This window comes from Copadichromis virginalis, linkage group LG8 (assembly GCF_057382275.1).
Source record: "Copadichromis virginalis isolate Kocher_CV1m ecotype Utaka linkage group LG8, C_Virginalis_male_GT1.1, whole genome shotgun sequence".
In the NCBI taxonomy this organism is placed as follows: Eukaryota; Metazoa; Chordata; class Actinopteri; order Cichliformes; family Cichlidae; genus Copadichromis; species Copadichromis virginalis.
The window spans coordinates 5,696,866-5,724,583 of record NC_140625.1 but is presented as its reverse complement, the minus strand read 5'-3'; the positions used below and the strand labels follow the sequence as shown (position 1 = coordinate 5,724,583).

General features: G+C 42.0%; 1 protein-coding gene across 2 annotated transcripts; it reads right to left on the bottom strand.

Moving 5' to 3' along the window:
• Positions 1-1,098: 1,098 nt before the first annotated feature.
• Positions 1,099-26,135, bottom strand: myocd (myocardin). 2 transcript variants are annotated; one of them, XM_085465474.1, is made up of 12 exons: positions 25,948-26,135; positions 19,623-19,688; positions 10,112-10,296; positions 9,136-9,240; positions 6,797-7,140; positions 6,228-6,384; positions 5,588-6,130; positions 4,679-5,182; positions 3,784-3,930; positions 3,324-3,431; positions 2,583-2,640; positions 1,099-2,453 (listed from the first exon to the last, which is right to left on the bottom strand). In XM_085465474.1, the coding sequence occupies exons 1-12, from the start codon at positions 26,000-26,002 to the stop codon at positions 1,840-1,842; spliced, it is 2,886 nt and encodes a 961-aa protein (XP_085321600.1). In that variant the 5' UTR covers positions 26,003-26,135; the 3' UTR covers positions 1,099-1,839. The 2 variants fall into 2 exon arrangements, with proteins under 2 accessions (XP_085321600.1, XP_085321601.1); XM_085465475.1 differs by lacking the exons at positions 19,623-19,688; positions 25,948-26,135 and adding an exon at positions 13,561-13,660.
• Positions 26,136-27,718: the final 1,583 nt, after the last annotated feature.

Below are 27,718 nucleotides of genomic sequence, written 5' to 3'. Positions count from 1 at the left end.
TATGTCTAATACTCACATTAAATAGAACAAGTTTATGTGGAGTAAAGTTAATATCATATTTTCAAGTTAATGACCAATGAGCTAGCTAAGATAATGCTAATTTGGAAAAGACGGTGAGTACTGTGAACAATGAATGAAGCTTACTGGGTCTTTTGAGAATGAATGAACAGATGTAACTAGGAACATAAAACAGAAGTGCTGGTAGGCTGATTCTGTGATTTGAAGACAAAGCCACTTCGGTCTGTCCCCATCTGTCAGTCTTTATGCAATTTAGGCTAACAAACTGCTAGCCGTAGCTTTACAGTCAGCGGACAGATATAAAGGAGGTATGCAAGAAATTATACTTATTTATTAATTTTTAATCTAAGTTTTTAGGTGCATAAAAATGCATTTACTAATCAAAACTAAAACCTTATTTGGTTCTGAGTTTGTCATTCTCACCTATAACTACTGTGCATAATAGGTTTATCTCGGCTGGCTTTTGTGAAAGTCTATTCTTTATTAATATCCAGTATTCACAGTAAAAATTTGATTATATTACATCATCCTATTAAGTGCTAAGAATTGTCAATTACAAATCTTTTTTTTTTTTTTTTTTAAAGTAAGTTAGGAAAACATGGCTTTTCAAAGTGGTTCTTTTACTTTGTATCACATTCTTAAGAGAACTAATAATGAAGAAATGTCAGTGATCGATAATGGTACTTTTTTCATACATCATATAGAGCCCCAATCTGTTTTAAAGGAATGTATAAATACAGGATCAACTATAAATACAAAAGCACAAAATAAATAAATGTAAATGGGAACAGAAATGCTGGCATTTTAATGACCAAAAAAGAGAGAGAAAAAACTAGATGTGAGCTTTACATGGGTGGAGCCATCTAAATCACATCAGTCAACAACTTCCAGGGGAGCAGTCATTTGATATTAAAATTTGGGAATAAAAAGCTTTTGCAAATAAGGCAGCATTTGGCTGCTGATATAAACTGATAAGATAATTCTTTTAAAGGTGTCATCCTGTGGATAATAGTGGAAAACAAATAAGTACAAAAAGATTCCTTCAAATGACCTAACCTATACACATATACTAAGCTCAAGCAAACTGTGACAAGTGTTTATTAAGCTAGAGGTGCACAGTGAATTAAAAAAAATCATATTTACATCAAATAATGAAGTGATTACAGAAAGCATTTGATTTGTTGTTTGTATGTTCTTCCACACCTCTGACATAATATGTAGACGGCAACTTATCTCTGTCAGTTTTGATATTTACAGTATGGCCATTACTAAGCAATCCAATTCACCTGTTAAGTCCTCTCTGGGTTTTTTTTCCAGTACAAATATATAACTCAAAGTACACAATGAAAGTCAAACTGTGTCTTCAAGTCAAAGCACTGATACTGTATTAAATGTTGGCGTAAAGTACTGTAATCAGGTTTTTAAGTTACATTAACGTTTCTTCTGACACTATGTCCGCTGTCATAAGTACTTGGTAGTTGTGCACATCAAGATCATGCCAAAAAGCACAAGGGCTTTAGTTTTTGAGTATGACGACAACATAAGAACCACATTTCAGTGAAGTGGAAAGGTTGGGATATGACAATTGTTCAATTTTCTGGCTTAGATTTCAGCTTTTGCATATCTGCTAATGGTTATACATTCCACTGGATCATAGCAAGGAGCAACACGTGAACATTTAAAGCTGTTAAGAACAGAATTAAATAGGTCTTTGGTATTGTCATAGCTAATATCAGAAGTCCGTGCAGCTAGTTGCAAGCTGGTGTCTTGAGTTCGATGGCTGGTATGCTGCTAACCAGCACTTTAGGGACAGTGTTGTTTTTACCAGTGCTCCAGGTGAAGGTCTGTGGCAGAGTTCAAATTAATGTCTGTTACATCCAGGAACTCGGCATTAAAAATGCTTGGTGCACTGGGTGGAGCAATGCTGAAGGCAGTGGCAGAACTGGGTGGTGTCAGGTCGAGCCATTCCATTGTCTCCCAAGCCGTCTCACTAAAGGTCATGCTGACCATTCCCTGCACCTCGGGGTTGGCGGATGCCTTACTGCCGATGGCCGAGAGAGACGTGTCCATCAGATCTCGGTTGCTCAGAAGTTTGTCCTGTTGTGGATGATGAGAGTGATGATGATTCTGAGGGCTGCTGTACCGATCAACCTCTCGCTTCCCTTCATCTTCCTGGCCCCCATCCTCTGCTGCCATTTTAAGAAGAGGTATCTCCCCTCCGCGGCCGACGGGACTGCCAAGCAGAGTGTCTGGGTGGCTCTCGGTGACGTGATTGGCTGCGTGGTCGTAAGGGAGCTGGTTGGGGGAGAGGTGCTCGTAATGTCGGTGAAACCACGGGATGAGGAGGCCGGGACACCCTGGGGACACAGTAATGTGAGGCATAACTTTGGTTACAGAGGACCTCTCCCTCTCTTCTCTGGCGTTAGCTGGCATCTCTTGAAGAGAAAGAGGAGAGGAGGGAGGGTCACAGCAGGTTCAATGTGTCAGGTAAGACTGTGAACAACGGGTAGTGATTTCAAATGCTTTCGTCTTCAGCCAATAGGATCTATAGAATGAATCCTTACCTCCACTCTCTATGAGCACATCCAAAAGCTCATCCATCTGCTGACTTCGGGTCAGTTGCTGTAACAGTAACAAAAAGTGCATTCCTTTTATCAGCTGAAATTTTAAACACTTAAAAAACTGAATTGAATTTGTTGATTTTTTTTTTAAAACTTTCTAGCTCCTAAAACGGGACTTGGCCCCTTTTACTAGCTTTAAAAGATAGAGGGTTTTTTTTGCTTGTTTCAGAGAAACAGAAATATTTTAATTGGCTTTAAAAAATTTAGATGTGCTTTATTTTGCTTTGCTGGCAAAATTAAGAAGGTAACAGAAATTTAGTTTTGCTCATAGTCAAAAATGTAGAGCTACAACAAGTGTTCTAATAATTATTAATTATTCACTTTTATGTCTAAGGGGGAAAATCCCTTTTATGTGCAAACAAAACAATACATTTCACAACACTGTAGGCATTTTTTTTACAGTTTAATATAATGAATAAAATATTTTGTCAACTGTAACAAATTTTTACATAATTACGATGGTTAAAAATAAAATCACTATAACGCTGTTGTCATAATAGCTATAAAAGTGCAGTGAACAAAGCGATGGATGAAAACAAAAACTACAACACAGATAAAAATAGAAGAAAGAAAAAACAAGACAGACCACAGGAGGAAGAGTGGAATGAGAGCAACGCCAAAAAAAGGTCAAATAAATTTCTGGCCAGCCATCTCTACTGAATTTTATCATGGATTTGAGTTTACCTGTTTGACTGCATCCTCATAGCATGGGGGCTGTCTTAAGTCAGATGCATCTGAATCTGAGCTACTGAAGGCAGGGGGAGGGACCTGGCACTTTGGCAAAACTGACATCTATATGGGAAATAGGTGAAAAGTGATATTAGTATATTATAGGGGGATTTACCCAAATTAGGCCCTCACGTTTAAAAAATCTCATCACAGTGAAAAGTTTACTCTAAAATATGATTTGGCGTTGTCGTCTTGTAAAGGAAATGTCACTGACATGTCAAGGAATATATGATGAAAACTGATATGAAGTTATGACAAAATGAACTTCACAACAAAAGACAATAATACACAGAGACAGGCCACAAATGGAGAGAAGAAAGGAAAACAGTAACATACATGTGAGATGATTCAGCTGAAGTAAATGATGCTGATGTGACGATGCTGTAAAATGCTGGTCATGTGGATAGAAAATTACCTTTGGTTGCATGTTCTGGCTCTCAGCCTTAGCAGGGCTGCTGTTGTTGAGGCCACAGTCAGCTGAGCTGGGATAGACTCCCTGAAGACCTCTTTGGTCGGAAGGATAGGAGCAGTTTATAGGCGGACCGCCACTCTTTTGCTGCATCTAGTTAGCCAAAAATAAAATGCCCCAAACACGTTAGAAATCAACAAAAGAAGAAAAGAGTAAAAAAACCCACCTAAACTAAAGAGAGCATATTTTGTATATGAAATAAATATTTACATATACTGTTTTGAACATGTTTTCAGAGATGCAGATGATGGGAAATTGTAAAAGCTAATGCTAGTTACATATGTTTCTGTGCTAGTTGGTGGCTGCCCACATTTAAAAATGTAGATAAGTATTATGTCGGTTTTCTTTAACTTTTATACTATAATATACATTTACTTATGCAGCCCACTGATGATGATGATGCCTAATGATTTTGGTGATCTCATGACAGCAAATACAGGAATATATAAATGCTAAAAGAAATCACAATAAAAATCAGAATATCCATAGAAAATAAAGAAATAGCAATATAAAGCTAAACAAACCTTGATTAGGTTATGTTTTTGGTAGCGTTTGTTTGCGTCCATATCATTCTTTCTGTCTCTAAACAGGATAGTTTGATAAAACTTCGTAGGGGTGTAAAGTGGGGTCATGTTAAAACATTGGTTAAATTATTGTCTCAAATCCACCATGGTCTTCAAGGTAAACATCTCAAAGTACATTAGAAGAGAACAAAGAAAACTAAATAAATATATATAAAATACAATACTATTCCCTTAAAAGTAAATATTGCTTCTTGTTTTAATTATATTATCTAATAGAAGTCAGTAAAATGGTCATTCTAAATATAAAGGCATCATACCTGCATGTTGCATGCTCTGTTGTTTCCCTGGGTGTGGGGGTGACTACAGCCATCCCTCCCCAGTTGAGGAGACAGCAGGTAGGGGTTGTTAGGAGATGAAGGCTGTGGGCTGCTGGAAGATTTTCTGATAGGAGAGTCTTGCGGTGAGCACTGTGGGCTGAGGAAGGTGGACATAGCGGTGGGGCTGCCAGAGGCAGGGCCTGTATCCATACACTGTGGTCCCCCGGGGACCCCCATGTTGGTAATGGAGGAACCGCAGTGTCCCATATCCTCTCTGCAGCTACCAGGAGGGCACTTAGGCTGTTTAGGGGAGGACAGAGGGCAGCTGGAGGACAAAGACAAAGGCTCCTGCTTGATAGTCACCCCAAAAAAATGCTGCCCCATCATGGCTGGTGTCTGGTGCTGCTGGTGGTGCATGGGAGGATGAGATGCAGGAGGGACCGTATCCTGTGTTGCTCCATAGCAACGTTTTCTTTTGTGGAGTTGCATCTTTAGCTCTTCAACCTAATAAGCATGATCACAGAGCATTCAATTTACAACTCAATACTTTATAAATAATAACATGATTGATTGTTGCATTAGTATTAGATGCTGCAGTTTCATGGCTGCCTATGACATAGACTTGATAAATGAAAATTAGCCTTCTTAACATCTCTACTTTACATCCACCTGTTGACTAGCAAAGCATGTAGTGGTAGGTTTAAGAGCTTGAAAAAAAGCAGACTTTTCACCTCTCATTCAAGAAGCACTGACCTATTAATTAGTGTGTAATCACATGGCCCAAGTTGTGAAAAAAGTCATGGGTCCAGCTTTTGGTTTTAGACCTGAGGAACCTCGGATGAGAGGTGAAATGCCTTCATTCTCTTAAGATCCACCATGAAGTGTTAGGAAGCAGAAACAGATCATCACCTGTCTCTGCTCCTGGTGCAATTTCCACGTCAGCTCCTCGATCACCTTCTGCTTTTCCACCAGCATCTTGTCTTTTTCGGCTTCTACACCATCCATACCACCAACCTCCCCCATCCTCTGACCTGCCCCACCCATGCTGCCACCTCCTCCTCCCCCAAAGCCATCCTCCACGCCGAGCTGGGCAGGAGATGGATGAAGGGCAAACTGTGTTGGCGAAGACATGGGCACATCGCTGAAGCTGTCGGGGAGTGAACCGCTGAGGGACAGCTCAGAGGAGGCCGGCGAGATGGGTGGGGTGGAGGAGGTGCTGGGGTACTGGTAATAGCCTCCCTGGGACAGAGCACTGGAGGAGGATGGGGACTGGTAGGAGGACAAGGACCCTGTGGGTGTGACAGGAAAGGTCATGGTGGTGATATCAGAGGATCCCGAGGGCGAGGAGCCGGTGTTGGAGTCTTTGAAGGGCCGGAGTCGCTCGATGAGGGCAGTCTTGGTGCCTGAGACAGGCATGCCACGAATACGCAGGTGCTGCCTCAGCTCTGAAACCTTGCAGGGCAAAAGAAAAAAAAGGAGAATAAAAAGGATTACATATGTATGTTAAGGAGAGAAGATTGTCAGAATGTTCCTCTCTAGTATCACCTACTTTTAGGTCATCCAGATTAGATGGCAGGGGCCCAGGTTTGACTTGTGCGATGTTGCTTTGGTTGGGGAATGTGTTCTTGACTGGAGAGGATGAGTTACTGTTGGCTGTGCTCGACGGGGCACTGGAACTACAAGCCGATAGTTGCTCACTGACTCCTCTGGAATGGAGCAATTGAAGAAGATTACCCAAAAGTAAATATATATATATATATATTGATGAGCCAAAACATTCTGACTGCTTACATTGGTGGGTGCACCACATGTTACATGGGTCTGCAGTATGTAAGATGGTAAATTAAAAACTGGATCTCATATTTACTGATGCAGATGTAAGGAGTTTATTATTGTTCTGACATTAACCATGGCTCAAACCTACAGAAAGTAATCAGATCCCAGATTTCTTCCCTAATCTACATCATTTTAAAGTCTTTCAGTTCATGTTTTTTGTGCTATTTACTGTTTTGGATCACACTTAAGAGTAAGATGTAGCATTACTTTTATTAACCCCCCCCTACACAAGTTTGCAGTAGATAATTTGAGGAGATTTCGTCAGATATGTTCTCTACTTACTTCTGGGTGTGAGCTGGTGTGTGGGGTTGATAGCTGAAAGTGGGCTGCCTCTGCTGAGCCTGAGCCTGAGACTGGGCTTGGGCCTGCGTCTGCGGAGTGTGGGTATGCGGATGTTGCGACTGCTGTGTCTGCGATTGCGCATGAGTGTGTTTCTGCTGGCTGAGAATCTGCAGCTGCAGGAAGAGCTGCTGCTGCTGGAGGAGTCGGGCGTAGGCCGAATCCATGGGTGGAGGGGACTTCTCTGCCTTCTGGTCTGGAGGAATGTACTGGTGGTACTTGAGCTTTTTGACTTTAGGCTTCACATCTTTGGGCTTCTTGTGACGGTTCTTGTCGGAAGATTTAGACTGGTGGTAGAGAGGACGAGAAAGTCTGAGTTAGGGTTAGAAATTCATTTGTTAAAGTTAAGAATGTACAGTGGGGCAAAAAAGTATTTAGTCAGCCACCGATTGTGCAAGTTCCCCCACCTAAAATGATGACAGAGGTCAGTAATTTGCACCAGAGGTACACTTCAACTGTGAGAGACAGAATGTGAAAAAAAAATCCATGAATCCACATGGTAGGATTTGTAAAGAATTTATTCGTAAATCAGGGTGGAAAATAAGTATTTGGTCACCTCAAACAAGGAAAATCTCTGGCTCTCACAGACCTGTAACGTCTTCTGTAAGAAGCTTTTCTGTCCCCCACTCGTTACCTGTATGAATGGCACCTGTTTGAACTCATCATCTGTATAAAAGACACCTGTCCACAGCCTCAAACAGTCAGACTCCAAACTCCGCCATGGCCAAGACCAAAGAGCTTTCGAAGGACACCAGGAAAAGTATTGCAGACCTGCACCAGACTGGGAAGAGTGAATCTACAATAGGCAAGCAGCTTGGTGTGAAAAAATCAACTGTGGGAGCAATCATCAGAAAATGGAAGACATACAAGACCACTGATAATCTCCCACGATCTGGGGCTCCACGCAAGATCTCATCCCGTGGGGTCAAAATGATCATGAGAACGGTGAGCAAAGATCCCAGAACCACACGGGGGGACCTGGTGAATGACCTGCAGAGAGCTGGGACCAAAGTAACAAAGGTCACCATCAGTAACACACTACAACGGCAGGGAATCAAATCCCGCAGTGCCAGACCTGTTCCGCTGCTGAAGCCAGTGCATGTCCAGGCCCGTCTGAAGTTTGCCAGAGAGCACATGGATGATACAGCAGAGGATTGGGAGAATGTCATGTGGTCAGATGAAACCAAAGTAGAACTTTTTGGTATAAACTCAACTCGTCGTGTTTGGAGGAAGAAGAATACTGAGTTGCATCCCAAGAACACCATACCTACTGTGAAGCATGGGGGTGGAAACATCATGCTATGGGGCTGTTTTTCTGCCAAGGGGACAGGACGACTGATCCGTGTTAAGGACAGAATGAATGGGGCCATGTATCGTGAGATTTTGAGCCAAAACCTCCTTCCATCAGTGAGGACTTTGAAGATGAAACGAGGCTGGGTCTTCCAACATGACAATGATCCAAAACACACGGCCCGGGCAACAAAGGAGTGGCTCCGTAAGAAGCATTTGAAAGTCCTGGAGTGGCCTAGCCAGTCTCCAGACCTCAACCCCATAGAAAATCTGTGGCGGGAGTTGAAAGTCCGTGTTGCTCGGCGACAGCCCCAAAACATCACTGCTCTCGAGAAGATCTGCATGGAGGAATGGGCCAAAATACCAGCTACTGTGTGTGCAAACCTGGTAAAGACCTATAGTAAACGTTTGACCTCTGTTATTGCCAACAAAGGTTATGTTACAAAGTATTGAGTTGTATTTTTGTTATTGACCAAATACTTATTTTCCACCCTGATTTACGAATAAATTCTTTACAAATCCTACCATGTGGATTCATGGATTTTTTTTTCACATTCTGTCTCTCACAGTTGAAGTGTACCTCTGGTGCAAATTACTGACCTCTGTCATCATTTTAGGTGGGGGAACTTGCACAATCGGTGGCTGACTAAATACTTTTTTGCCCCACTGTAAATGGCCTGCATTTGTATAGCGCTTTACTTAGTCCCTAAGGGCCCCAAAGCAGTCATTCACCCATTGGTGATGGCAAGCTACATTGTAGCCACAGCTGCCCTGGGGCGCACTGACAGAGGCGAGGCTGCCGGACACTGGCGCCACCGGGCCCTCTAACCACCACCAGTAGGCAAACATTGGGTTAGTATCTTGCCCAAGTTCGATCCCAGGCTGCTCCAGGCTGGGATCGAACCACCAACCTTATGGTTAGTGGCTGACCTGCTCTGCCACCTGAGCTACAGCCAGGTGGCAGATGATAGTGAGTTTAATGACAAACTGACCTTGACGATAGCAGGAACAGGTATTGGGGGAGTAGTCTGGCTGTTGTTAGCACCAGAAAGCCCCTCATCCTGGCTTTGATCAGGGGGGTCTCTGCTTACACCACCCTATCCACAAATAAAAACAAAGTACATTTACTTTTCCAGGCTGAAGTTAAAGAAATAATTACTAAAGTATAAAGTGTTTCAGTTTAGACGTAAAGAATAGTTTTCTTCTCGCTTCATTTGATAAACTGGTCTGTTGAGCTCAGTTTCACTCAAAGAGGTTTAACCTTGGAGTTGTTTTATCGTATCCACTCTACTGACAGACATCTGGTTCCAAACAATACTAAACAAGCACATGGCAGGATGTAATAAAAGTGAACGACTGTATTTACGCAGCTATTTTATAGTCTTTGGCAACTTTTTTGCTATTGTTGCCTTAGATTTCATGCATTTTGCTCTGACTGTATCTGTTTTCTTCTCATTTCTTCTTTTGGAAATGACAGTTTATAATCCAAATAGAATAATTATCCCTAAAATGCTCATGTATTGATGTTTCCTCCGCAAAAGTATTCCAAAAAGCTTTAAACAAACCTTTGGGACTGACATGACGCACAGAGGGATGATGATTCAGTTGGAACATTTAAGAGGCAGAGGTCTAAGAGATATAAACAATTGTGTTCTGGCACAAATTTCAGTTGAGGGACCGTTTCTGTTGGTGACCGTTGGAATGAGGTCACCGTGAGTGAAAGGTAAGCAGCAAGCATATAAAGGCAGCTGTGCCGCCAGCATGGCTCAGCATGTAGGAATGTGACACCTGCCTATGTCAACTCAGTCCAACAGTGGAAAACAGAGGATGTGCAGCTCACTCTGCTACCACAGGAGGGCAGCAGAAATAAACTGGTGGTAATCATAGCTGCTCAGTGTGGGAGCTTGAGTGAAAGAAATGGATAGAACAAAGGAGAGGAGAGGAGGCGTGTTTGTGTGTTTTTTTGACCTGTCGTTCGCTGGTGAGGGCAGGTGAGGACGAGGAGGAGGCCGTACTGCCGACAGCCTCAGATGAAGGGCAGGCCGAACCCTGCGACTCATCACTGTGGTGCTGCTCTGGAGACAGACTCTCGCTGCTGCTGTCCTCCTCAAATGCATAGGAGTCCTCTTGCTTAGGGAGCTTACCATGGTTTACTGCAAGAAGAACAAAAACAGAGATACGTGGGGGTGTCAGCGATGTAATATCTATCAGCCTAGACCCCTTTTACACCTAGAAACAAAACAAAACAAAAACTGTAAGTGCACACAGAATGCATTCGGATCGTCTTCAATCTGCCAGGCGTGCGTTGTTATCAGACATAACAGAAATCTGCACAGTGTGACTACAGCCTAAAGGAAATGATCCACATAGAAACTTTAAAGATCACCTAACCTAACAGTGTCTAGCAGCATTGCTACAATTGACATGGGATGTACCATCTAACTCATTTGCATACTGAGACACACATCAGGGCTGTTACAATATTACTATGCTCAAAAAAATTCCACATAACATTAGTACAATCTGTGAAGAAAATTTGGAAAAATGTAGATAGGTGAATTAAACTAAAGTGCAAAATCTAACCAGAACTAAAAGCAAAGCAAGTATAAACTGTCACAGTCATCATCGATATACAATTATCACAAGACCTATGATTCAAGACACTAAGAGCACATTTTAATAACCGAGCATGCTTCAATATGTTCCTTCCAGTTTTTTATAGCCTGGATATTACAGTTATTGAAACAGCCAATCAGTACTGCTGCCTCCAGCTGGCTGACAGTCAGACTTTACCACCAAACTACTTCATCTGCAGTCTAAAACAGCAAATGACCAGTCGCAAGACTATTGTGTTCAACCTCAACCTGTTGTTTTAGTGGAAACGGTTCTCAGTTTAACACGCTGTTATGTTACTCCAGCACTGTATCTGTGGAGGTTCAATCATTCTGTGCTCTGTAGTTTTAAATACACCAGGCTTTAGTTACACGTGCTGCTGATAGGGTAAGACCTTTGTCCCACAAACCAAATGACAGCAGAATTTGTCCAAAGCGCCTTGAACACCATTTCAAGAAAACATTTCATTCAATCCACAAACCACTGGACCCTTTTCACATCTGTTTTTGTGAAACATTTTTTTTACCTGCTCCTTGGCTGATTGGATGCATACTGCATGCTGCACACAATGTATGTGAGCAGAGGTATTCACACACTGCCTGTCACTCACACCTAGTACAGCACTCAGCTCGGAGGTGTTACGCTGTGTGGGTAAGACACTCACACAACCACTTTACCTCTAGAACGCTCCTGATTGGCTGGCCCGATAGGGAACTCAGCTTTGATTGGGGTAGTTAAGAGCAACTATCTAATGGAGCTGAAGGGACAGAGCCAGGGAAGGAGGTGGTAAAGGCTGGAGTGTGTGTGTGTGTGTGTGTGTGTGTGTGTGTGTGTGTGTGTGTGCGCGCTGAGAGGTATAAGATTCTCTTTTTGTATCCAAACATGTGACAACCAGGAACAGATTCTGGTTTCCATCACAGTACCAGGTCCATTCTGTGCAACTCTATGACCTTGCAGTACACACAAACACACACTCGGCGAGCTTACTGCACAGCTTAGTAAATAGCATTGTCCTAAATGCCATTTCCTCCCACCTGTTCATGTTTAAGTCTGTAGGGAAAAACACCAACACGGTCTGTGTGTGAATTTACTCGGTGCATTTTCGCTCTGCTGCACAGTCCAGGACTCTTTAAGATAATTTGTTGTCACCGGGAGATTGAGTTGGCAGAATTACAGGAAATCTGCACGCCACGTACGCTTCCTCTTTTCACATGGCTGGTTTACAAGCTATGGCGGGTCAGGCAGTTTCCAAAATTACCGGACAGAGGTTGAAACAATCACTGGGAGTGTTATGTAGGGAGATATAGAGCTTTAAGGTGAGGGGTTAATGCTGCAGGCAAAGGGGGCGGGGTGGGGGTCACAACAGCCTGGTCCTGTCACGTAGTTTTGTAGGTGGCTGATTGGAGCCAGTCAGAGCACAGACAAAAGAGGGGGGTGGGGGGGGGGGGAGGATGAGCAGATAGGTCCAAACATACAGGCAGGTACGCCCACACATGTGGCAAAGGATGCACTCTACACGCACACACATCGCAGACTTCTAAAGAAAAAGGGTGGACCCAAATACAGCTGCTGTTCATCTCGATAAACGGAGATCCCCTTCTCCGGCAGAGGTATTATAAACCAGCTGACCGCAGCCTGCCGGCTCCTTTGTGCAACATGTTTACTGGAAGCTTAAGGAGGCAAACATAAAACTGCTAAAACAGCAGAGTCGAAAGAAAACTCGCTGCACTGCTAAGAACAGAGAGAGTGAGTAACATGTTGGACCCAAACAGTGTGAGATGTGAGCGGCGTGGTGGGACAGCTCCGGCCCTGCGCTTCACGCAGTGCTAAATCTTTGTTTAAGCATACACGATGCACCGAAGAGCACTCCTCAAACACTTGAGTCCATAATAGACATTTGTAAATGCTGATTGCTAAGCACCTTTTTTTTTTTTTTACATGGATTTTCTTTCTTTCTTTCTGGCTACAAACACAAATGTTCATTTTAACAGCCCTCATCCCTGTTAAGGCATTCAAATTTAATGTACAAAGAAGAATACTTTGATGCATAGGTGGTCCACTAATCAAGACCAGAATTCAAATTTTGACTTGAATAATGCATTTTGATATGCCTTACAAAGCTTGACTGATCAGAAAGATAAACAAGAACACATGGGCAGGTTGTGAAAAATGCTTGTTCAGATGGTTTATATCCCTCATATTTTGTGGTAATACCAGTGTTTTATTAATAGAAATAAGGAATAGTGATAGTAATTAATAGTTTTAGTAATTTTAGTGTTTAAAACAATTCCTCTAAAATTCCTGTGTTGCCTGAAACACTGTAATATTTTCCCAAAATAGACTTTGCTGGAGAGTGCAACATTAGCGTGGTTCACATATGCAAAAATAGACCAGGTTAAAATAAAGAGAAATATCATTGCTCATACCTATAAACTTGACTTTAGCACATGACTCTCCAGCACGAGAGAAAAACAAAAGGGGTTGTGATGCATTGAAGACTCTGATCTGTGCAGACCCTTTGAAGGTCTTATCATTTGGAATAATCCGTTTCTCCTGTTAGAAGACTAAACGATGTGACCGACGTAGCAGTGCAGTCCACTCAAGTACAATGCTCGTTTGAGTAGCTTACAGTCTGCCTCATTAATGAGTACACACAGTCTGTCAGTTAGAAGGGCCCTTTTACACAAAACAAACTCTACACCTAAACTTTAGTTCCAAACACACAAGCATATAAACGCACAGGCTAAGGCGCAGCGGGTGTTAAAGTCGGGTTACACCACGTGGCGGCGTCTCTCCACTGATACCTGTCATCGTGATGGCAGAGTCTAGGGGAATGATATTCTTTTGCACCAGCTCCATGGGCCCTGGCCTGAGAGCCAACTTCTTATTCAAGTCCTCGGCGAGCTGGGCTCGCTTTAGCCTCAGCTGGGCTTCCAGATTGGAGCCGCCTGAGGCCGGGTCTGGATAACACAGAGCAGGACCACAACATCAACGACATGGGACACACCAGGGAAACACTACACTAAAGGAGTGGAGAGTAATGAAGTACATGCTTAAAAGTATATTTTTATGTTTGCAGTTGAAAGTATACTTTGATATAATGCACTTTAGCCGTGATCACAAAGATCCTTAATCCATTTGTTTGACAGTGACTCTTATTACTTTTAAAGATTTAGATGGTCTATGTTGTCCAGAATAACTTACACCGATCATGCATAACATTATGACCACCTGCGTAATATTGCCCGGTCTGCCTTAGCCTGGTAAAACAGCCCTGACCTATTGAGGCATGGACTCCACTAGACCCCTGAAGGTGTGCTGTGGTATCTGGTACCAAGTTGTTAGCAACAGAATTTGGAGGTCAAGTCAACTCAAACTTGTGCTCCTCAAACCATTTTGCTTTGTGGCAGGGCGAATTACCAAAGTTTTCCCAGCAGGACATTTTCCAAAGCATCACACTGCGTCCGCTGGCTTCCCTTCTTCCCATAGTGCATCCTGGTGTTCAGCTAATCAATGCACACTCCAGACTGGGAGCCTCCCACAGGAGATGCTCTGACCCAGTCGTCTAGCCGTCACAATTCGTTCCTTCTCAGACACACTCAAATCCATACACTTGTACATTTTTCCTGCTTCTAACCAATCAACTTTGAGGACAAAATGTTCACTCGCTCCCTAATATATCCACCCCAGTAACAGGCGCCATGATAAAGAGATCATCAAAATGTTATTTACTTCACCTGTCAGAGCGAATTATGGTATGCCTGATCAGTGTATAATGACTCCATAAGCTAGTTAATAATGGCTCCACCTTACCCTGATACTACATGCTAACATGAAAAGATCTCTGATAAGTATGCAGTAACGATTTTGAGCATCTTCCAGATATAACTTTCAAACAATTCTGAACTAATGTTGAAATTCATTTAAAAACAAACCATATAACCTGATCCTTCAATACACCGTTACTGCGGTCATTTCTTAGAGGATTCAGGTAACTGACAGTGTCACTGGTGATCTATAAGTGGGATAATGTCCTGCAATTAATGAGCGTGGGCTCTGTGTCTGCATTTTTATGCAATCCTTCTCCTCCTCTCCACCGTTCGGTGTGTCTGTTCTATGACTATAAACACAGATGATTTCTTCGCGTCTCAAGAGCAAGCTGTGAGAAAGCACAACTTGGCGGTTAAGCTGGCACACTTCCACTGCCCTACTTGAAAGACAAGTTAAGGTCACATGGCTGTTTTTCAGTAGCAAAAAGAAAACGTTGCACTTTAGGAATGCACCTGCAGCACACCACGAATTCATAACAGCAGATCTGCTTTTCCTGTACGCAGAGAGATTCTGCTCATAATATTTCTACACTTTTCCTTCTTTCCTTACAGAACATTTACCTGTAACTTGATTGGGGTATTTTTATAACCACGTATGGATGACAACTGTGATATTTAAAAATATTATATCAATAATGTCAGTAATTATAAGAATATGGCAAATAACTCTTTGTGTATGCTTTGTTAATACAGACTTTAGTTTTTCGTCTTATTGTGAATGTTGTCGTTACAACACCCACAGTAACCAAAGTTATAGATGATGTTTAGAAGTAACAAACTACAATAATTTTGAAGTGATATCAGGGCTTTTTCCTCATCTGTTTATTAAATTCCAGAGTAAAATGGTCTTCCATTTAAACCTCTGTTCCCTTTTTTATCATATCATTATTAATCTACACACTTCTGCATTCAGCTGCTATCTCCACACTTCTTTTATCCTTCAATAATCAATATTTACATTTTGGATCAGCTGTAATATCAGTCCAGCTGCTTTTACTCCTAGTACAGTCTGAATACTAGAAAAATAAATGGAGAGGCTCTAATTAAAGGGTTGCAGTGGGTAAGATTTTCAACTTTCTACAATCTATCTCTGTTAAATCCTGGATAAATAATCAGGGCCAGAGCTAACCTGGCTTGGCCTACAATCTGTCTGCAGCACTTGCAGGACTGATTACCAAGCAGTGCGGAGAGCGCACCAGATCAGTTTGATTATCTGAGTCCAAGAAAGAGCAACAGCACTTATTTGGTCAAATATAATTTTAGTGGGATATTTCAGAGGGATGACATAGGATCCAGCGCCAACAAAGAAATGAATGATACTGAGCTTTGTGCTGGACAAGTTAGAGAGAGTATTAGTGTCTGATGAAAAACGGATCTGAAATGTAATGCTTCAGAGGAAAAATGGGTTTCATCAAAATCAAGATTAATGTTCAAATATTAGGCATTTTTAAACTTTAGATGAAGCAAATATTATGCTAAAGATCTCAGTCAAAATAGACATCTATCAATCTCTGACAAAAGAAGACGAAAAAAAGGAAGAGGCAGACGTTACTAAAACAGGATGAATGAGAAAGGAAAACACAGAAAGAAGGAAGGAGCAGCATCAGGAGGTAGAGAATAAAATCTCTGGCTCTCTTCCACAGCATGTCTTTATCCTGTCTTCCTTCTCTCACCCCAACTGGTCATGGCAGATGGCCCCGCCCCTCCCTGAGCCTGGTTCTGCCGGAGGTCTCTTCCTGTTAAAAGGGAGTTTTTCCTTCCCACTGTCGCCAAAGTGCTTGCTCATAGAGGGTCATATGATTGTTGGGTTTTTCTCTGTATGTATTATTCTACGGTCTACCGTACAAATATATAAAGCGTCTTGAGGCGACTGTTGTTGTGATCTGGCGCTGTATAAATATAAATAAAATTGAATTGACTTGAAAATAAGAAAGAAATATGTTAAAAGAGAGGACAATGAAGTAGATTAAGAATGATTATCATTGTATGTTAGAAGTTTTGATACTTCCAGAAAATGAAGAACATAAAGAGCAAAAAAAAGAAAAATATTCAACACAGACAAATTCTGAACTCAAAAAGGGGAGGGACAGGAAAAAAGGTAAATTTAATTCAATTTAATTATATTTGTATAGGACCGAATCACAACACAGTTCTGTATAATTGTAAGGCAAAGACCCTACAATAATACAGAGAAACTCCCACAATCAGATGACCCCTTATGAGTAAGCACTTGGCGACAGTGGGAAGGAAAAACTCCCTTTTAACAGGAAGAAAGCTCTGGCAGATCCAGACTCATCTGCAGTGGGGGTTGGGGGTGAAGGGATGTTAAAATAAAAAAACAAAAAAACAAAAACAATGTTGGGAGCATGAAAAGGAGCAGAAAAGAAGAAAAAAGAGATTCGATTTGAGTAGAAGGAAAAACACTGAGGTGGGTAATACAGATGATCCGCTGTGGCTGCACGCCCCATTCCTCTGAGAGAGAGTGGAGAAGCATCAGCTGCTGTCATGGTCACGTCGGCGTTATCGTCTGTTTAGAACTTGGCCTGATGCGACTGCGCTGGTCTAATGTAACATGATCGGGTGAGTCTGAAGCTCACTTTTAAACATACAGTGCTCTTTAAACCTACTGCAGTACATTTAACTGCTGACTGTCATGCGTAAACACTACACAGAGAGGTTTGGTGCATTAGCTGGAATGATTCCTTTTGTGGTTCCATCCACTGAGGATTAAAGTCCTTCTGCTGTGGAAATGAACATTTTAAAGCAACAGAGAGCACAGTAAACCTGCAGCTACGGGCCTGTTATCTTTATGGGGAAATATTAGATTGTATGTGTGTGTCAAGTCAGACCTGTGGCCAGCAGGCAGACAGTGTGTGCTCCCATGCAGGCCACACGCCAGTCGGGCCCGAGAGGCCGTGGCGGATTCTTGAATAGTCTAATAAACACCAGATGTTCCCTGGGTAATATATACACAGACCCTGTGCCGTGTCCATCTCCCCCGAGCAGGAATAACACAGCCAGGCAGAGTCAACCAGCATCTGAGGGATCACATCGACAGCAGCAGAAGCGGCAGTCGCAGGAGGAGGAGGACGTTGTGCCCTCCTCAGAAATGCCGGATTTTTTTTTGGGAGGACGGATGATGTTTTGAAGAACGATAAGACATGTAGTGTGTGGGTGTATGACAAACAGCACAAATACGAGTCCTTGCAACGTCTCTCAGATCTGCACCACCGCCTGCAATCAAGAGATAAACAGCCAATTGAAATTTCTTTTTTAAAAGAGTGCTTGGAGCCCTGCTGGCCAATTGTGTTTCTCGTTGCTGCCTTATCTGTGACAGACTCCTAGAAACTGATAGGGGCTCGCCGGGCCCCTGGATTCCGTTCCCCCGCACACTTACCAGAGGTTTATCTTGAGGCTGGAGCCTCTGTGAAATGGCGAACGGTGCCAGACATATCATTCAACAAATCCCCAGCCTGTAGTCCAGGTCACCCGGTCCCCTTGTTGTTTCTACATGCAAGGAATCGAGGGGGGGACAAAACCAGCTTGCTTGCATGGCTCACTAATTCCATGTTTCCCGAGATGACTTACGAGATGCTTTAAAGTAACAGGAATAGATAAAAATCTCGATTTTATGAGTAGCTGTCTGCTGTGTTGTAATGTCGCACACTAAACAAACTACTTTCTCATGAATATTTGAAATTTATCTCTCGCGTGGCGTGTGTTGGCAGTCACAGCTAACCCGAAAAGCTGCAAACATCCACTAAGCTGACCTGAAGAAAAGGAGGGAACATCAATCGCAGCAAGGGTGAAGATTTAAGAGGTTGCTCAGTACAGTCAGGTCTATGTGTTCTCATCACTATGACTTACGTGCTCTTAAAAGCACAAAGCCTCTTTATTGTAAATGCGGCCTGCACGCTCAGTTGTTGTGTTTGGGCATGCCTCTCAGCGCCGGGCTGTAAACAGGTGCCACCTCTTGTGAATCTGGCCTCCTAAGCTGTTTCTTCTGAGGCCGAATGTCCTCTTCCAGCACAAGAGCATTCCTCGGCGATCACTTACAATCTTGTCTGCCTGTTCTCGGGCTGCAGCCACTATCTGGCCGTCTCTTTCTCCTCTGCTCTGTAGCATAAAGCCACCTGCTTTCCTTGGTTCTGGATTTATTCATCTCCACTATCTAGATATGTGCTTTGTTGTGTTTTTGCTGCCTGTTTCATTTTGCTTTCTCTCTTTAATACGGCTGGATTCATGTTACACGTCCATCAGTAACATATATGTACTGTGAAAAATTGTCCATGAGACTGTGGATCTCTTTCTTTTTGTCTCTCTTTTGACTAACAGCTGGTATCTGTTTTTATAGTTTTCATTTCAGGCCTACATCTAACTATTTTTTTTCCCTTTTCTCTTTAAATGTCAAGCAGTATGTCAGACTCAAGGATCCGATGCATGTGAAACTCGGGCAGTTGGTGCTTCTCACAACCTCATTCCTGGATTTTCAAAATAATACTGATTGAGCCAAGGGGACCTAGGGCAAATTTGAAAAATGCAGTAACTGCTCATATTTCCCACAGTGAACTGCGCCATCCACCACACACCCGAGGACAAAGCACACAATATTTGTTTTTTCACTGCTCTAAATTATTGAAAAAAAAAACCCCAAATTAATTAAAAACAGTTTTAAAGCTCACTAATATTTTTGTTGGTAATGGAACAAGTCTAATGTTAAAGGAGTGCCTCACATAAATGAATGTAAAAAATTCAGTTACCTATCAACCTCGTATTTGCATGGAAGCAGAACACTCATTTATCTTTTGGACAGATAAAACCTACATTATTTTAACAGCTAGACAGTCAGGGGAACTGACCTTTCACCTCTGTATCTAATTGCTAATTGGGACAAGTGTGATAAGTTGACATGCTTGAGTTTCTCACACTTTTTCCCTCTGACTGTCTGACTCACACTTAAGTCTGAAAGCATGTAAGTACATGTGTGTGTGTGTGTTTGGATGTGCAGCAGCTCCATGTTGGAAGGTGTTACTCACGAGGCATGATGCCTTGGTCTGCCAGCTGCTCTCGTGTCCTCCTCTGCTGAAGTCTTAACTGTAGGACTAAAGTTGGGGGTAGGAGGAGGAAGAGGAGGACAGATAAAGAGCGAAGGTGAGAAAGAGGTATGGAGAGACAGGAGAGGGACAGAGAAAAAGCAGGAAGAGGCTGAGAATACAAGCCATTTAAATCGGTATTTCAGAATGAAACTTAAAGTCGAATTAGCATAGTTTTACTCTGTCTGTGGGCTGGAATGAAAAGCTACCAGCATTCAATTTGTAGTCATTGAACAGATGCACATGGACACATACGTATGTGCACATATGCATACAAAAAACACACACAAAACAGCGCAGCTTGCTCACAAATATTTCTGTGAGCAGGATGTAGGGAATGATAAACACAGCTCCTGGCTTTTAAACAGATCTGCTCTGCAGTGTGTGGTCCACAGCATGTGCACACGTTTCACTGTGCCCTGCATGTGTGTGTGTGTGGGGGGGGAGTCTAGGTGGGAGTTTAAGGTCATAAACATAGAAACTCCTCAATGTCTGTTGGTTGAGTGCGTCTGTGATTTTGTTGCTTTCTCTTTCTTTCTTTGTCTGTGTGTGTTTTCCCTCCCCAGTATTATCTGAAGGTCTCCCGGTCAGATCCTGGATCCGACACATAAGTATGAAATGTTCCCTTTTCCCTGCACGGTCCTAATCATTTTCTGTCTCCCCTATTGTTAATTATCTCACTCAGGTGGTTTATATTCACGCAGCTCTGGCTGCAATCACACGTTTTATGAATTTCTTCCAGCCTTCCAGCTTTGATGTCATGTAACAACTTTCTTAACAGTTTGACTGTGTGTCAGCGAGCTCAGGCGCCACATCACAGGTCTCTCATGGGAGAGCACCTCAATTATGTAATATCAGGCCCTTCCCTTCATCTGACATGTGCTTTCGTTTACAGCGAGGGGGTCGTGACCTGCCGGTCGCGACATCCCAAAGAGCAAATGAAGGCATTAGTTGCCGATTGGAAGCTTACCAAAACATGTAACCGATACAATTTCTGACAAGGAAAAATGAGCACTTTCCTGCATGCAAATGTTGTCTCTTCTTTTTTAAGACCAGGTGACAGATGGAATGTAACTATAGCTAAATGATTTTTTATTCAACAAGCTTGCACTCATTTGAATCTAAAAATAACAGTTTAAGTTGAACAGTACTGAGGGTAGCTAAGTCCTTGTAAAAGCAACATTTTCGTTTTAAAATTTAGCACCGCCAGTAAGCCAGTAATGTAACAGTAACCCTTAAAGCATTCATTTATACTTATGCTATGAATCTATGTAGTTAAATGTAGCCTACGCAAGTAGCTGATAGCATTGCCAGAATTTACCAAAAACACGTGACATAAAAGTTACAAATGGACGTTGTATTTTGAGTCAAAAAAGTATTTGTTCCCCAAGGAAAACATGGCTGAGGAGGGATTTTGGCCCACTCCTTTTTATAGAAACTCTTTTTTTTCTTGGCTGCTGCACGGCAGCTCAAAGCTTCAGCTCCCTCTACAGAATTTCGGTAGGATTGAGGTTTGGAGACTCCACGAACATTATCAGAGTTATGGCTGAGGGAAGGACGTTCTTGTCTAAGATTTTGTGATACACGGCCATCGGTTGGCCCTTCAATGTGTTGAAGTTGTCCTCCACCCTTAGCAGAACAAGAGCCCCAGAACATAATGCTTCCACCTCCATGCTCGACTGTGGGGATGATGTTCTTTCTGTTATCCTCTCATCCTCCAAACACAGCAGGTACAGTTGATGCTAAAAAAAAGAGCTTGACTGTAGTTTCATCTGACCACAGCGCTGTCTCCCACGCCTTCTTTGCATCATTTAGGCGTTCACAGGCCTGTGCATGCGTGTTCTTGAGCAGGGGCCCCTTGCAGACGCTGCAAGATTTCAGCCCATTATGGCGTAGTGTGTTACTAATAGTATTTTTTTGGTGACTGTGGTCCAACCGTCTTCATATTATTAACAAGCTTCTCCTGTGCAGCTTCACCTCATGAGACAAGATCCTGCATGGAGCTTCAGACTGAGGGTGACTGATGATGTTTTTATATTTCTTCCAACAGTTGCCACCATCTCATCAAGCTTCTTGGTGATGGTCTTGTAGCCCATTCCACCCATGTGTCCCTGTCTAGGGACCCTGTCCAGGGACACGTGGCAGCTCTTTGGTCTTGACCATGGTGGTGGAGAGGTTAGAATGGAAGAAATTGATTCTGTGACAAGTGTAATCTATACACGTAATGCGCTGAGATCAGACTGATTACAATCTGTGGGAACCAGAATTCTGTCTAGATCGTAGGGGATCAAATACTTATTTCACTCAGTAACTTGCTATTTTTATGCATTGTGTTTTTTCTGGATTTTTGGTTGATATTCTGTCTCGATTAAAATGACAGTCGTGAAAATTAAAGACTGTCCATTTGTTTGTAGGTGAGGAAACTTACAAATTTAGTAAGGGATCAAATAATTATCCCCCCTTCTATATATGCTTTAGAAAAAGGGCTTTAAAAAATAAAATAATTTCATTGTCAGACAAAAGACAGAATAACTGTTATTGTGAGCTGAAGAAACTTCCTCTTTGATTTTTTCTCTTCAAAAGCAGATAACCTGTGAAACTTTTAGGAGAGAGTTATACGCCTGAAACATTTGTCAGAGATCAAATATGAACAAATTTGATTTAAACACAGCATTATATGTATTCATAAAAATTAACAACAAACAAAATGAACAATGAACAAAATGACTTACGGAAATCAATGCGCTATCCAAACATCATGTCATGATACCGGGCTAATGTAACAATCAGCCTGAACAGCCTGAATCTGGTCGTACGTGCAAATTTTGTCTCTAATTTTCTTGGAAAAAGCCAGGTGAAACATCAGCTGCTCTTTATTATGTTCACTGACAGGTTATCAATAATTGTGCTTGGAAAAGCACAGCAGCTGCCATGTAATCTGCTCTTTCTCCCCAAAAGCTTTGCTGAGACCAAAGACTCGCTTGTCCTGATTGCAGAGTATACATGTTATAGAAAGTGGGCCAGAGCCAAGCTATGTAATCACAGATCACTGAACCATACTACGCCTCTCTGAATGTTGACTTTGAAACTGAAGACACTTGTTTTAACTTGGGCTTTCTTGACAATAAAGGACAGACAAACCCAATTTTTCAGATTTATAGTGCAAATAAATTGTCATTTGGCTTTGGTTTGCACCAGTGAAGTGCTGATAATTGCACAAGCCAGTTGAGTGATACTGTGATTTATTGTTCTGTGCCTCACACACTCACAGCCACCGCACTGAAGAAAGAACAAAAAAACAAAACAAGATAATAATAACACCTCACTTTTACACTTAAGCTCCAACACTGGTTGCATTTGTTACATGAATCCTCCTGAACTTTCCCTTAGTGCAATCAGGAATGTGTTCACGACAGATATATGGGTGTAACTGTATAACTTGTAATAAACAGGTATTCCTAAATGAAGTATTACGTTTATTTTAGTCTAATACCTCTGCATAAAGTGAAAATCCACCTTAAAACACAACTGGCATATTTTATTTCTACGGTCTTGGACAGTTGGAGTCAGGTTTGCGAATGCGAGCCAGGACCTGTGTGGAGGAGAGCCAACGCTCCACCATTAAGGTACAGTTTCTGGAGCGGCTCCATTGACAGTGAGTCATAGTGAAGAGTGGGGTAATAAGGACATTTGGATGTATGTTGAAGAAGGCGAAAAAAAATCTCACTTGCGTTCAGAAACACAGGTAAGTGCTTTTATGTGTCGCCAGACTGCAAATCATCGTCAGCAGAGCGTGTTGTGGGGTAGTCTCTCATTTCGTAACTTATTACCAACTTTGTCAGAAGAGACAAGAATTCTGCTGCAATTTTACCTGGTGACACGTTCGTTATAGCACAGCATTATAAATGCAAGATGAGACTAATTTAGTGCTAGTGTAGTGCAGCATTTAACATTACAGATTTACTAAAAGAGAAGCAAAAGTGTTTTTTTCTACAAAAAAAGTAAAAGTGTTTTTTAAAATGTTATTGTAGGTTATTATAGCAGATTGTTGTTTTTTTTTATATCATTTAACTAGTGATTCTTACTTACAGCTTATTCTGATCACTTATTGAATAATACTTCAAAATAACTGTTGCAATTAGCGCCTGGAGGAGTCTCATGAAGGCTCTAGAACAGTGATAATTTCTTCAGTACGGACTTTCCTAAACAAAGAATAAACCCACAAATTTTGTCATGTGACTGCCTGCATGGTATGCTTATCCATTTAGTGCAGACTGCTGGTTCCTCCTGTTTTTTTTAAGCTAAGTTAATAATTTCTTTTTTGTTGTTGTTTATTTTGTTCTTTTTTTTGCTGTGGGTCAGATGGATTTTTTTATTTTTTATAGATGACACCGGTGGAGTGAAAGGCTTATTCTGCTTTTAACTGATAAACTCACAGATCATATTTCAAACGTGACAAATACCACATCAAATGTTTGCCAGCTCAGAAAAGAACATCAAACTAAGTTTCCTGTTTTACTATTTCGATTTTCTCGGTGATCCAGGTTGAAAACATCCAGCGTGTTTATGTTTTATACATTTGGGATCAGAAGTGAAAATGGGTCTGAAATAGTTATATATTAAAGACAGCACATGTATGCACTGCTGATTTACATATGGTTAACATGTGGCACTGCATTTGACGTCTCTGTCATAATATTATGCAATGGCCTTGAGCTTAAGAGCATGGACTGTGGTCATTTGAGCTCTAAATCAAATCAGCATGAGAACTCGTCAGTACCTCACACACTCAGATTCGGCGCTCCGTGGGGAGCACTTAAATGAGATCTTTATCTTTCCTTTTAGCTTCAACCATGCGGTAGCAGTTCCCATGGCTTTGATTAGTTTGATTGTCATTTAAGCATGGTGCATAGGAGTGACAATTGCTGTGTAGTGTAAGTCAACGTACTTCATGTTAAAGAAACTGTAAATCCTTGACAGCAGATCATCTTCGACTTCCCCCTGCCATCAGCAGTTATCACAGAGACATTTACGGGCAATTTTACTTCGCTTACGCACAACATTTCACTCATGCGCTCATAAATGAGCTCAAGCAGTCGCTTTTATCAGGCGGCATTAACTCCTGTGACTGTAATATCAAGCAAACTTTGGCATAAGGACAATATCTCTACATCTGTGTTGTATTATAACAAGCTATAGCACAAGGGTTAGAGCAACACAGACCCTGAGCAACCTTCATGAAAAGCCTTATGCTGCTTTTGAATCCAGCCTCTCATGCTCCCCAGAGCACCGGGGTCATTTCCCACCCTACTGATGTGCTCTAAACAAATCAAAGGAAAAGCATCATTTAGCCTGCCATTTCTGGAACGCAATTACAGCTCACAGGCACACTGGAGGTAGCAACCAGAGCCACTACAGCCACCGCTTTGAAGCAGCTGCTTTTTGAGTGTAGAACAAGCTGAACAGCTACGATCAGTTGCAATTTCCTCAGGGAGGTGGCAGTGTTGCTCAGACTACAAACACACTGAAAACACACACGTGCGAGCTTAGACAAAGTATGTTCAAACTAAGGAAAGTGCGTGTGGGAATAAGAAAGTGACGGAATTAAGGAGTCTGTGTACGTGAAGGAGACAGATGGATACAAATCCCCAACATCTGATGTGTATTAGAAGGAGTTTAAGTCAGTGCTGTAGTCCAGACCCTTCCTCCCGCTTTGATATACTCAGGTACACGCAGCTTCCAATGCAGCCATATTTAGATAACCTTTGACCTCTAATCTCTTTTTATCAAAGCCTGAAAACAACAGTGTCTGACTGGCTTTCCTCAGCAGCAGCAGAGGGTTAGTGACTGGGACTGAACAAGTGCACTAACCTGTCTGAAACATCATTCTCTCTCGTGTCATTTACAAGGAGTTTGATGGACATCACGTCTGTAAATCCATCATACTGTGACAGAGTGATGGGAAGCTTTCTGACTCATGCCGACCTCGCTCTGCTATTCCTTGTGCCATCACATGCCAGCACTGTGTATTACACACACCTGTCACTCGGCTGCTGTTACTGAGGAGCACATTCTGAGTATCAACACAACTCATCCGCGAAGACAGACGAATGACACAACGTACGGAGAATTGTTTTCAAATGCTGTTGGCAGACAAACTGTTTGTGCGGCTTCTGAGAATAAACACAGCTGTACACAGAAAGTGTTCATAAGTTGTGACAGAACAGAGAAGCAATAAAAGTCACGTTTCAGTCATCACTGGACTTACCCGATCTAAACTTGCTTCGTATTAGTATGGAGTGTTCAGAGCCCAGAAGAGTCATAATGCTTACAGTACAGTTCCAGTGTTCAAAAGTTGCAAAATAGCCACGCACACTCAAGAAGCAGTGACACTTTGACCCCGACCTCTGAACCCCACACTGAGACGAGACCCAGAGCTGACCCAGCCTGGCTCATCAACAGATCTAGAGGAAAAGTGGCACAGCAAAAAAAAAAAAACCAAAACAAAACAAACACTGGCTTTCCTGTCTTTCTCTCAGCCAGCGTGCACACCACCAGCAGCAGCCTTCCACTCTGCCTGCTGCTTTCTCTTCTCCGCTCACTCTCCCCCCGGTAGCTGATGTGGGAGTGTGTCTGTGAGTCTGTGGGCCTGAGAAAGCTTTGGTCCCATCTAGCTGTGAGATCTGAGCAGGGCCAGGGACAGCAGAGAGAGATATGCCCTGCTCTGGGAGTGGCTAGGCGGCCAGGGTTTCCTCCAAGCCCCGCCTGTCAGAGCCCAGGGGCAGGACAGGGTTTGGCTGATGATTTCTTCCTCCCTTGCCACCAGTGTAAATATATCAGCCTATCAGCCTTGTTGACTGTCATTAGAGAGGAGAGAGGGGGAGTTAGATGGGGAGGGAAATATCAAGATAGAGGAGCAGATAACGAAGTAGCAGTACAGCCAGGAGGAAGAAAGCGAGAAAAGCAGGAGTGGCAACAAGTTTCACTGGAGTATTCAATTCTTGTGTAATAAATAGAATGCATAAAAGCAATATTCAATAAACTTGTGATACAAATGTAGCAGTATAATCAGACTGGAAACACACGCTAGAAGACCAAGTGGGCTTTACACACACAGAGGAAACAAACAATGTGGACAATGTACAATAAATAAAAGTATTAATGGCTGCCACATTTTTTTAAAAACTTTAAACAGATATTGTCTGAAAACCTGATTACTTATCATTTATTTTCCTCACAGTGACTGAACTGCAGAAAGTAGCAAGTAGTTCTTGTACTAAGCCTCACTGAACTTTATTTTAAGGTGATGGTTAACAATTGTTTGGCAAGAAATGAGTGACTCGTAAGACAGAAGTCTAACATAACTCGAGATTCTCTTCCAAATATGTTTACATTTTTTCAGCAAACACAGCCTCAATAAACCAACATGTAGGTAAATAAAAGACAAATTTAGCTTAATTAAATCCATTATCCAACAATCTGTTAGGCCCAGAAACACTGACCACACCACACAACCAATGCTACAATGGAAACACAAAAATATGTAGGAATGTTTCCTATTTAAATCCAAGAAAGTGGAAAGAAATCCTTCATTTCTTAACAGGGCTTTTATTGTGAAACATTTTCAGGAAGCTGGTAAATAATCGTTTGTGGCAACTTTGACTACAACTCCATCTGAAATGCTGGGTTTCAACTGAATACTCGTTTATACTTTAAAAAATACTGTATATGTCAGTTGTGAAAACACTTTGATTTGAAGTCCAGAGTGTATGACTTTCCAGTCACATTCAAGCCAAATTACTTCACACAGTGCTAATTAGGCTAATCAAGCACAGACAGACCAGTATCGATACATTTTATGCCCAGTAATGATGACTGATTTGCCAGAGCAGCGTAGGGGAGGGACTGAACAGCATGAATATGACAGCTGCAAAAGTTTATGGTGTCACTGTGACTTTAAGTATTTAAAGAAGTGTGTCGTACAGCTTTCTCTGTCTCCTTTCAGATTTTTTTCAAGGTGAACTTTGACCTCGGGCACT